At 44.2% G+C, this 11,873-nt stretch overlaps 1 protein-coding gene across 1 annotated transcript in view; it reads right to left on the bottom strand.

Annotated features, from left to right (window-relative positions):
* Positions 1-8,848: 8,848 nt before the first annotated feature.
* The window catches only part of Dnhd1 (dynein heavy chain domain 1), a 69,639-nt gene continuing 66,614 nt past the window's right edge, over positions 8,849-11,873 (bottom strand). The window contains exons 41-44 of the mRNA XM_021167320.2: positions 11,147-11,238; positions 10,849-10,998; positions 9,838-10,649; positions 8,849-9,688 (exon numbers count right to left, since the gene is read on the bottom strand). Of these exons, the coding sequence (XP_021022979.1) occupies positions 9,338-9,688; positions 9,838-10,649; positions 10,849-10,998; positions 11,147-11,238 (1,405 nt within the window). The 3' untranslated portion in view covers positions 8,849-9,337. The remainder of the gene's footprint in view (positions 9,689-9,837; positions 10,650-10,848; positions 10,999-11,146; positions 11,239-11,873) is intronic.

Below are 11,873 nucleotides of genomic sequence, written 5' to 3'. Positions count from 1 at the left end.
GACTTGATGTCCTCCAAATAAGGTGGAGTGATAGAGCAGGGAACTTGATGTCCTCCAAATAAGGTGGAGTGATAAAGCAGGGAACTTGATGTCCTCCTCTGGTTTCTACACCTACACATGCATATGCACACAGCATACCCAGCTTAAAGGACAGGAGGCTTGTATGGTCAGTACAGATTGAAGGAGAGAGAAGAGTATTAAGGGTAAGTGGTAATGGGAGGGGTTAACTGAAAGACAGTGACTAGAGTCATCTACGAGGGTTATTAAAATGCTGCATTCCGAGCTCTCCTGCATTTTCTGGTTCTTTAGATCTGAGTAGGGTCCTATGAATTTTTTCTGATGGCTTTGGGTTCCTTGAAGGAGGGAACAAAACTATTCATTGAGCATAAAGGTGGGGAGAGGATTGGATTTTGAGGAGGGGAAAATGAAGATCACTTTGAGAATGGAAGAGAGTGAATGATGGCTGGGTGTGGTGGGGAACACCTCTAATCTCAGCACTCAGTGGGTAGAGGCAGGTGGAGCTTGGGGCCAGCCTGAACTACATAGTTCCAGACCAGCCAAGGGGTACAGATTAGACCCTGAAGTAAGGAAATACATAGAAGTGCTGGCAGTGTTAATAGCATGTAGAAGGATGGAGCATAGTTCAGTGCTGTGTCAGAGCTTGTTAATCCCCTTACTACTGGTCTGTTAGAACCTAGCCTCTGTAGGAAAGGGGAGACAGTCAGGTTTCTGATTACAGTTCTAACTAGGTCTACTGGGACCATTTAGGAAGCACAAGATACTCGTACCGCTAAAGAATGATGAGCCTGGAGTCCTGTTCCTGCTCTGGAAAAATACAGGGCAAGAAAAAGCTCACTTTTTTTTTTTTGGATGGTGTGGCCGTGAAATGCTGCTGCTTTGTGTTTCTAGAATGTGGGACATGAGTGCCTTGTATGCGTCTCGAGCTAAGTGGAGGGTAGGCTTGGGTCCTGTCCTGTGGGGCCATTTTGAAGAGATAAAGAGACTTAATAGCAAACAGCAAGGGGTCAGCCACCCAGAGGAGTTTCAGGAAACCATCTAGAATGGTGCAGTATCCATCAGAGACTAATGGGATTTCCCTTTTGAATGTCCACTAAGCCTGTGGGTCACAGAATCAACCAGTCTTGTGTTTGCTTGCCTCTTCTTGTTAGCACTTGTGCCTGGAATACTCAGCAAGGAGGTAGAAACAAGATACAGAAAGCAAGGAGTCTCCTTCATTTCCCCAGAGCAGGCTCCTTAGGGGAGGCAATGCCAGGATGGGTGAAGATTGCAAGCCAGCACAGGAGCCAGTTATTTATTGTTACTCAGAATTAGACATTCTCATGAGATTGTTTATGCCTTGAGCTGATCACAGGACTGTCTAAGAACATCACAGTGGGCCTGAAACAGATGTTTTCTTTGATTGGGAGCAATGGCTGCTCTTACAAAGAACTCAGGTTCAATTCCCAGCACACCACAAGATGGCTTATAACCATCTAGTCCTTGGGGTACCCATGCCCACTTTGGCTTCTGGGCACAGCAGGCATGCACGTGGTCCACAGATGTACATGCAGGCAAAACTCATCAAACAAAGTTAAAAAAAAATCCTTACAGGCTTGCTGCAACCTTTCTCAACTGCAGAGAAAGAATAGCCCTACTCTTTTAAGAGCTGTAGGAGATAAGAATGACGTTAGGTATGGATATCAGTCCAGATCTGGTGCCTGTTCAATATTCCTTCAGAGCTCTCTGAGCAGAGTGTTCTTGCTTCTGCAATTATTCATGTGCTCCTGATTTTGTTCCTGTAACCCGGTCCTAAGAGAGAGCATAGTTCCAAAAGAAACAGTGTGATCTTGGCAGAGGCAGCTCAGCTCCAAGCATTCACCAGTTACGTAATTGCACAAAGCCCTCTGCAGCTTTTCAGAGACTGGCAATTAGAGCCTTTCATTTCCAGGTCATCCTCCTTCCCAGGTGAGTTTGCTAACCAGCCACCAGGTTCTAGGACTTTTGACTACTACAGTGTCTGCTATGGGGATCTAATGGCCTTTGCTCCCCAAGCAATTCATTTTCCTTACTGCCAAGTGATCTCTATGAAATGTAAATCACATTATGTCACCTCTTTGCATAAAATCCTTCAATGGATTCTCATGGCTTGAGAACAAAAGACAAACTCCTTCCCAGGCCCTGTGTGATCTTACCCACTCATTGTTCTGATGGCCAGCTGCAACTTAACTCGCTCTTCTCAATACTGCCTGAGCTTGCTATTCATTGGTAATGCACTCCAAGTTCTCTTCACTTCTAAACATGCCCCTCCATCTTTGTACAATATTTTTTCCTCGGGAAGAATTTGCCACAGTGCCGTCTTTCTGCACTTACAGTTAAACTGTATTTTTCAGCCCTGTGCTTTAGGCAGGATAGTCTGGGTGAGGTTCATACCACACAAAGAAAGGGAAAGATAGATCATCTGTTTCCACTTCCTCCCAGTCTCTCCCTACCTAGGAAGGTGACCTTGAAGGACAGGTTTTGAAGGTGACGAAGTCATAGTATATAAGAAGTTTGGCTATTTTAGGAGAAAATTGGACTCTGAAACAGAATTAAAACCCTTATAATGAATGTGAGCATGTTATCTCACTTAGCATTATGCACCCTGGATATGTCTTCCTGTCCATCTTACCACAAAACCCTGTTTCCTTTAGGGTGCTTCAACATCTTAGCAGATGCCACTCTGTACTTTCTAATCGTCCTACTTTAAAGATTTATTTTTAAATTCCATGTCCGGGCCCTGTTATGCATGTGTGAGTGCAGTGACTGAGGCCACCACAGACAGAATTTTGGGGAGCTGGAGTTAGAGGCAGTTGTGAGCTGGCTGATGAGGGTGTGGAAAACTGAACTTGAACCCTCTGCAAGACAAGTGCTCACTCTTAACTCCCGAGCTATCTTCCCAACCCATTTTCCTACTTTTTTTTTTTCTTCCTTTCCTTACCTTTCCTTTCCTTTCCTTTCCTTTCCTTTCCTTTCCTTTCCTTTCCTTTCCTTTCCTTTCCTTTCCTCCTTTCCTTTCCTTTCCCTTCTCCTCTCCTCTCCTCTCCTCTCCTCTCCTCTNCCTCTCCTCTCCTCTCCTCTCCTCTCCTCTTCTCTTTCTTTTCTTTTCTTTTCCCCAAGACAGGGTTTCTCTGTATAGCCCTGGCTGTCCTGGAACTCATTCTGTAGACCAGGCTGGCCTCGAACTCAGAAATCCGCCTGCCTCTGCCTCCTGAGTGCTGGGATTAAAGGTGTGGACCACCACGCCCGGCTCAACTGGCCGTCTTTTTTACTTTTTTTTTTTTTTTCATTTTCCTATTTTTAAATGAGGAAAAAATAATGCTCACTATCAGAAAAGAAATATTTTATCAATTATTTGTGACTAAAAGAAGATCCCACTAAGTGTTTTAAACATTTAATTTTTTTCCCTAGTATAACAAGGGACGTGAAGGTTGGTGACTTGGCTTTTGGTTCAGGAGCTCGAGAGTGTTAGGAGTAAGAGCTTTGTGATTTTGTGATTTTCTTGGTGTCTTGGTTCTCTGAGTCTCAAGGTACAGGCTTAACTAAGCAGAGGCACCTTGCTTATTAGGCTTCTTGGAAGTCTCTCCAGTTGCTGCAGCCTTTTCTTTTTTTGGTTTCACTTCAAGGATCTGTTCTCTTATTAGTACTCTGGTACAAATATGTTATGTTCTCCATAATGACTGAATCTAATCTAGAAAATCGACCCTTTAAATACAATTTCCCTCTGTCACTTCCCACATTCCAGTAACTTATCAGTAGCTCTTAGGGCTCAAACTTCTCTTCAGTTCAGTGCATCAGAGAATATGATCTCTTACCCATTTTTTTAACCTCTTCTGTTTATTTGGAGATTGGAATGGAGAAAGGTATATTGGAGAAAATTAAACTTACCCAATTAATGCATCATTGATACGTCCAACCAAGACAAACATTTGAATGTTGGCTCTTGTGGTTAACGTTGAGGTCCTGGAGCTTCCCGTGGCGACATGTGCATTAGCTGATTTTGGTTGATTCCTATGACATATAAGCCAACTGCTCCTCAAGTTCATAGCTCTTTTTTTTTTATTTCATTTTTTTAATTAGATATTTTCTTCATTTACATTTCAAATGCTATCCCGAAAGTCCCCTATTCCCTCCCCCTTGCCCTGCTCCCCAACCCATCCACTCCCACTTCCTGGCCCTGGCATTCCCCTTAACCCTGATGGTATATGCTAGTTAGTTTTTGTCAAATAGACACAGACTAAAGTCACCTGGGAGGAGAACATCTCAGCTGGGAATATGCCTCCTTCACATGGGCCTGTAGGCCTGTCTGTGGGGCATTGCCACTCAGGCAGGTGGGCCTGGGCTGTGTAAAAAAGATAATTGAATAAACCACAGAAAGCAAACTGGATAAGCCGCAGTACAGCCTTTACTTCAGTTCCTGCCTCATGCTCCTGCCCTGGCTTTCCTTGATTATGGGCTCTAACTTGTAAGATGTAATGAGCCCTTTCCTCCTCTAGTTGACTTTGTCAGTATTTTACCAGAGCAAGAGGCAGCAAACTAGAACACAGTGTATCTACTGCCACCTAGCGCTAAAGAGCCTTACCTAGCAAAAAGCCTTCCCTGAGAATGTCCCAACTTATCATCAGGGCTGGTTATCTTTCAAGAAGCCCATGGGAAAACCATGCACATGTATCCTGTCAAACAGGGGATGCAGGCCAGGCAGCAGTAACAATTCTTTTCTTGTGCTATTGAGAAGTCCCAGTCCATATGGTACTGAACCAGTTCCCTGTATTTATGTGTGTCCCTAGCCTCATATCTTTGGCATGCTACGTGGTGGTTTGGGTATGTGTTACAGTGTTCTTCACACTCATTCTCTTTCTGGGAAATCAACTGCACTATATTCCCTATATCCACATAGAGTTGTGTGTCAACGGATAATATAGACAATTGGTTGATAATGAAACTGCTGCTTCCAGACTTGGATCTAACGAACACTTCCCTTGTGTTACATTGCCCAACTTGAAGCATTTTAGCAGGAGTGCCTAAATCTTGAGCATCACCAAAACTAGAGTCAACATGATTAGGAACACCTGGACTAGGCTTCACTTCAGTGGGAAGTATATTGCTGTTTTTTGAGGTACTAGTAATCTCTTAAAGTCCTTTTAATATAAGAGAACAAAGCACCGATAAGGAAAAATACACAAAACAATATTTAACTCTGAAAACCACCCAGACTAAGCAGCAGGAGGCCATTATCACCTAAGGCTTCCCCACCTCTTCTCAAACACAAGCAACTTTCTTCTCTTTATCCACAAAATTCCCACTACTTTGACTCGATGTTATTTTCTTGGTCTTTTACATAGTATTACCACTTAAGCTTCCATATCTAAATAGCCTTTCCATGTGTCTAGATGTTTGCACTCCTTACCATTCATCCATATTACTAAGTGCAGTGCAACTTTTCATCTTTATTACTGTGAACAAACCACAATTTATTGATTGTTTAAACTATTAGTATACATATATCAGTTGGAGTGGCTAGGTCACCCTACAAGAAAATAAAAGCCTAAAACAGTAATGATTTAAACCAATGTGGTAATTTTAAGAATTTTACAGTTCCATTTCTTTTCTTTGGAGGGAGTGGTGCTACATGTATGCCATGTATGTGTGTGGAAGTCAGGGAACATTTGGTGGGAATCTGTTTATGTTGAGATTCCAAGGGATTCCACCCTGGTTGCCAGTCTTGGAGTAAGATACCTTTACCTACCAAGCCATCTCACCTCCAATGTGATTTTTTTACCTTATCAATATAGATTGAGAGGGACTATAATCACACTCAGAGACCCAACTAATGGAAACACTATCTAAACATGTTCTCTTATAGTCACTGAGACAAGAAAAGGGAACAAAAGCAAAATCATCTCATTGCCAAAATGGAAAGGAATCCTTTGTACACCTATGTATGTAATTGACCAAAACAACTATCAGTATGAGATATAGCTTCACAGGTGGCCAAAAACAAACAAAACCCAAAAACATTCCAACCATACCCAAAAGGAAGAAAAACAGCATTTGTGCAGTGTCTAGTAGCTATCCCAATTTTTCTCTGGTTTGCCATTCATGTAAAGTGACATTTTTGAAAAATTGCTTTAGTGATTCTTTGTATGTATGTATGACTAGGAACATAAATAACCAAGAGTATAACTTATTTAAACACATAAAAATGTAATCTCAAATTTGTAGATAATACTATTTCTAAATTTTATTAGGAGACAGGGTTTCTTGTAGCCCATTCTGGCCTTGACCTCTCTATGTAGCTGAGAATGACTTTGAATTTCTGATCCTTTTATCTCTACCTCCCAAGGGCTGGGATTACAGGTGTGTGCCACCATGCCCAGTTTTATGAGTGCTTGAGATCAAAGACAAAGCTTTGTGCATATAGGCAAAAACTACCAACTAAACTAAATAAGTCACATTTCTAGCTCTGAATATTAATTTTTTCACACACACACACACACAATCACACACATGTTCTATGGCTTGAATATGTTGGAGGTCTTGTCCCAATCAGTTGGTGTTATTTTGAGAAATGGTAGGAACTTTAAAATGTAGGGTATAAGTGAAGGAAGCAGGTCTCTGGTGATATAGCCTTGAAGAACATATCGCATCTGCAGCTGTTTCCCCTGTCCGTCTCTGCTTCCTGACCTTCATGACCATGCTTCAGTTCACGCTCACAGCCTTGCTATTCGGCCTGTTCTCAGGTGCCCAACAGTGGTATCATCCATTGTGAACTGAGACTCCTGCAACCATGAGCCAAGACAGCACCTTCCTTACGTTGTTTCTTTTAGATACTTTTCACATTGACAGAAAGTCTAACTACAGATTTATCCTGGACAAATGAGGTTGTTGTGATTGAACCTGACTTTGTGACTCTTTGGGATTGGTTTGAGAGAAGTATAAACTAGAGAGGTCTCAGAATGTTGTTAGAAATGCGTAATGGGCAATTCTGGTGAGAATTCAGAAAGTCCGAATGCTGATAGGAGTGTAGACAATAAAGAAGATAGTAAGGTCTCTCTTGAAACTGGACTACAGACCATTTTTAATTCCAGAAAAAAAAAAAAAACCCTTTATATTTTAGTAGTATTCAGTTTTTGCATGAGGCCAAACTTAAAGGCTCAGACATACAGCAGAGGGCATTTCAAGGCAACATGGCATTGAGGCATGGCATGGTTATTGCTAGCTGCTTTTAGTCAAATTTATAGCAAGAATTGTTACCAAAAGCCAAGTGTTAAAGTTTGAAATTCTTTCAGTGTGAGCAGGAAAAAAAAAATTAAAGTTGAAGGCAAGAGATATATGGCCGTTGAAGAGATTCGGGCCATTATTTGAGTAGACTGTGTGGTTGTGCTTGTCTACCATTGCCAGCCAGCACTTGGTAGATGGAGAAACAAGGATTAAAAGTTCAACGTCATTGTAGCTCCACAGTACATTCAAGTTCAGACCGACTATATGAAACCCTGTCTCAAAGATAGAGGCTGAAGCAGCAACTCAGTGGTCAAGAAAAATTGTTTTTGCAGAGGACCTGGATTTGGTTCCCAGAATCCATATGGTACTCACAACTTTACATAACACTCTTTCCAGCAGATCCAATGCCCTTTCTGGCCTTCACAGGACTAGATATACACATAGTGCACATACATAACATCATAACATACAAAACACATACATAACACAGGCAAAACACTCATGCTCATAAATCTTTAAAACAAACCCCAAGACAAAACATACAAAACAGTTATCAGAACTTGGCATCAGAACAACAGAAAAGTATCTGAAGGCATCTCAGAAATTGACTAGCTGCTACCCATGGTAGGCACAAGGGTATAAAGACTTTAGATTCAGTAAAAAGATTGCATTAAGAGCTGTTCACTTAGGACCACCTAGGAAAGTGTTTCCCAGTGTTCAGCCATCCAGCTATTATTCAGAGGCCATTGAAAAAGAGCTAGCTACAGCTTGAACTGACAACAGACAATTGCCCATGTGATGCTGGAGTTTCCAACGTGGAATTTAAGAGTTGTGGGATTCTAGGTTTTCTCTCTGCCTTCAAAGCAAAGTCTGGAAAGCCAGTGACCAGCAGAGCCACAATCCCTGCAGTAAGTTTCTGCCAGTGTGTGAAGTTGTGAGAGTGAGTGGAGCTGCGGAGGAGACTTTAGACAGAGGGGCCGTGGGCATAGAGCATCTGCCAAGGAAAGCCACAGTGAGTGGAGCAAGCCTTAGAGCTACAGGACTTTTGTTCTGCTGGGTTTTATTCTTGCTCTGGTGTACTCTTTCTTTGGTGTCTATCCCATCCTCTTGGAATGGGACTGCTATGTTTTGGATTATTTACTTAGTTTTTATAGCTGAGAGTTCAGGTCTGAGGACATGGAATTTGGACTTTTGAGCAATGCATTTGAGCTAGATATGGTGGTTTGTGCCTCTAGTTTTAGCTTGGAGAGTTGAGGCAGGTGTTTGAGGCCAGGTTGTAACATAACAAGACCCTGTCTCAAAACATAGAGGGTGGGGAAGATACTCTTTCCATTATGATGCTTTGAGGCCCAGTTGTGGACTGGTGAAGTTTGGATATGGTGTATCCCCCCATGGGTATGAAGGCTTGGACCCCTCATGGTGCTGCTATTAGAGGCTAACTGGATAATGAAGGTGCTAATCTCAATAGTGCATGAATGGGCTATTAAAAGGCAAGGTCTAGTCACCTGGGGAGAGTGCTTTTAAAGGGTGTAACCTGTTCCTGGAACTTCAGATACTAGGTTTCCAAGAAAAGGAGGAGTTTGGTGCTAAAAGAACACTTGTGTGGCAGAGTGCCTCCTCAGCTGGTTATTGTTGAATGAGTGAGGGGTTGTGAATCTCGTTTGGCCTTTGTTTGGGGTATATGACTCCTTCAGAGAATGTGCTAAGGCAGAACTGGGGCATTCCAAAAAATGCTGCTAAATTCCTTTAGCAACTTAAAACTGTAGTGTTCTCCATTCAAAGAGACCTACTGGATATTGAGTTCAAGTGCTGAGACCACAGTAGAGAGCTGAGCAACAACCCAGAATTCTGTGCTAGCCATTGGAGGTTTGCCTGTCCCTTTGTAAACACGAAACAGCAGGCCTCTGTACCCCAAGTGTCCCCACAGCCTTTGCCCCACTTGTACATCCCCCTTCTTCCATGTCAATAGTGTCCTTTCCCATCATTGGGCCATATTTCCTTCTTTGCGCGTTTATGCCTATCTTCTTCCAAATGCTAGAGGTCATTCTTGACATCACTACAGCTTTATTTTGATCAGGGCTCAGGTTAAAGTTGGGCTGCACACATGTACTCTCCGTTGAATACATGTGTCAGGGCTGAGCCTTGTGGGGAGTGGCAGGTGCATCAGGATGTTCTTGCTATGCAGCTTAGTGGTGCCAAAGGGCCCAGTCATGTATACAGGACAGGAGTACATGCCCAGACCAGCTGAGACAGGTGCATCTTTGCCACGTCGGGCTTGTGTGCTGACACTGACAGGAGGCAGAGGGCAGGGTTGGCTGGAAAAACTGTCCTGCAAGGCTCCATCTGTCTGGTCCCACTCGGCATGCTGGAGTTGTAACCCAGTCAGCAGCAGTCCCATCTTAGGAACTTTGGGATTTGGGCCATTCTCCACCTGGGAGGTGGGGGGGTGTGGAAGGGGATACCAAAAACAGTTAGGCAAAGCTAGAAAAATGAATCAGTCAGGGATGGATAGGATGGGATATAATCAGATACTTTAAGGATATGTATGAATGGGAAGCAGAAAGAGTAGCTTCAGAATACCCAAATATGCAGAGGGTGGTTGCTCAACTCCTGCCATTTAGGTGGGAGACTTCCAGAGATAGAGTCTTGGTGACCAGGAAGGTTGGGGTTGTGCACCGAGTTCTCCAGGACAGCCTCCCAACGCAATGCCAGCAACAGGCGACCAGGGTGGTGGAAAGCCGACAGGTGAAATATGCGCTCTGGTTCGTTGGCATTTTCGCTCATGCCACTGTCCAGGTAGCGAATCAACAGGTGCCCACGGCGGGACAGTTGCCGCAGCCATAGCCAGGGAAGCTGTGGACCAGCAAGAGCATAAGATCTCCAAGGCTGAGGTAGGCGTCCAGCCCAAAGAGCCCGGGCCACCTTAGCGCAGCGACTGGAAGTGCACGGGGTCCCGCCCTTCAGCTGCTGCAATAGGCAGTCAAGGTCACGCAGCAGTGTACCCACCAGGTGCTTCAGTTCCAGCACCTCGGTCTCTAAGAAGCCCTCTAGAGGTCGCCGGGCATTGGGTCCTAACACTGCCCAGGGGGTGACACACTGGCCTGAGCGAAAACGGTTGTTGGTTAGCAAAGCCTGAAGTGCCACCAGCCTCTTCTTGGCTTGCGCCAGGCGTTGCTGAAGTTGCCTTTCTTTGCGCTGGGCAATTCCTCCACAAACTGTAGGAACCCACGTGGATGAACACTTCTGCAGCGCATTCAGCAGAACACGACTTTGGCGTCTCATCAGCCAGGCCTGGGGTGCTTCGTTTAGTCCACAGGTACGAGGTTCAGGTGGTGTGGGCAGTAGGTGCATCTGGGCCTTGCAATCTGTTCTGGCATCCAGTTCCCCTAGCTCTTAGAATTGGAGGTGAGAGGAACAAAATAGATTATCCCACCAGACCCGAGGAAGTAAGCCTTCCCCTGACTCCATAACTATCAACGTTGCCCGCTCATTTGTTTATTGGTGCAGATAGCCATATTCCTGTGGGGAACGGCAGTGCAATGCACTAGTCCCCACCCCAGCGTGGGGCATGGACTTTTGCCTGAAGCTTACCTGGGCTGGGCATCAGAGTGGCCAGGAGATATTGGGGAGTGTGTGGCTGGTCCCAGTTCGTGTTTCTGGGATTTAGGCAGGTTCTTGTCAGGCTAACCAGGGCCTCTCTGTCCTCCAGGTCCCCCAAAGAACCTCCGTAGAGAACTGAAGCTGCAGATGAAGTCAGAGGCTCTGAGCCCTTCCAGTTTTCACTGCCCCTCAAAACAGAGCTGTGTGTCTACCCATCACATGTGTCTAGCTTTCAGACTCCCACCCCACTCTTTTCCAGGTCTTCTGGGGTACAGGAGGAGAACCTCACCAGTCAGCTCCAGCAAGGCAGCACTGGGGTTCCTGAGACTAGCCCACAGCTGCTCTTGGATCTGAAGAGCCCTGGTCAAGGTCACTTGACTCCTGGGTAGGGGTACAGAGAATACAGTTTTAGTAACAATAGACTGAGGACTCTCATGTCTTTTCTTCAGGGCAAACCTCTCTCCTGAGCTCTAGACTTATGAGGGCTCACTGGACATTACTGCTTTGCTCCCTATTGCAATTTTCACTTCCTCCATAAGACCTGTTCTGCTTTAGAAAGAGGTACCACCAGCTGCCCAGTTGTCTAAGAAGACATCTAGAAGTCATCCTTATTCTTTTCACCTTATTCCTGACCTCTACTCTGACTCCCACCCTAGTCCCTACCACCCATCTCATGATCTCTTCCTTAGAGCCTTCTTTAAAACTGTTCTTTCCTAATCAAACTCAAAATCAACCAAGTAGAAACAAAAAGAACTATTCAAAGAATCAACCAAACCAGGAGCTGGTTTTCTGAGAAAAATCAACAAGATAGATAAACCCTTTTCCAGACTAACTAGAGGGCACAGGCACAGTATCCTAATTAACAAAATCAAAAATGAAAAGGGAGACGTAACAACAGAACATGAGGAAATCCAAAACATCATCAGATCCTACTACAAAAGGCTATACTCAACAAAACTGGAAAACCTGGATGAAATGGGCAAATTTCTAGACAGATACCAGGTACCAAAGTTAAA

This window comes from Mus caroli, chromosome 7, assembly GCF_900094665.2.
Source record: "Mus caroli chromosome 7, CAROLI_EIJ_v1.1, whole genome shotgun sequence".
Classification (NCBI taxonomy): Eukaryota; Metazoa; Chordata; class Mammalia; order Rodentia; family Muridae; genus Mus; species Mus caroli.
The sequence above is the reverse complement of the archived record's forward strand: the minus strand, read 5'-3'. Positions and strand labels throughout refer to the sequence as shown.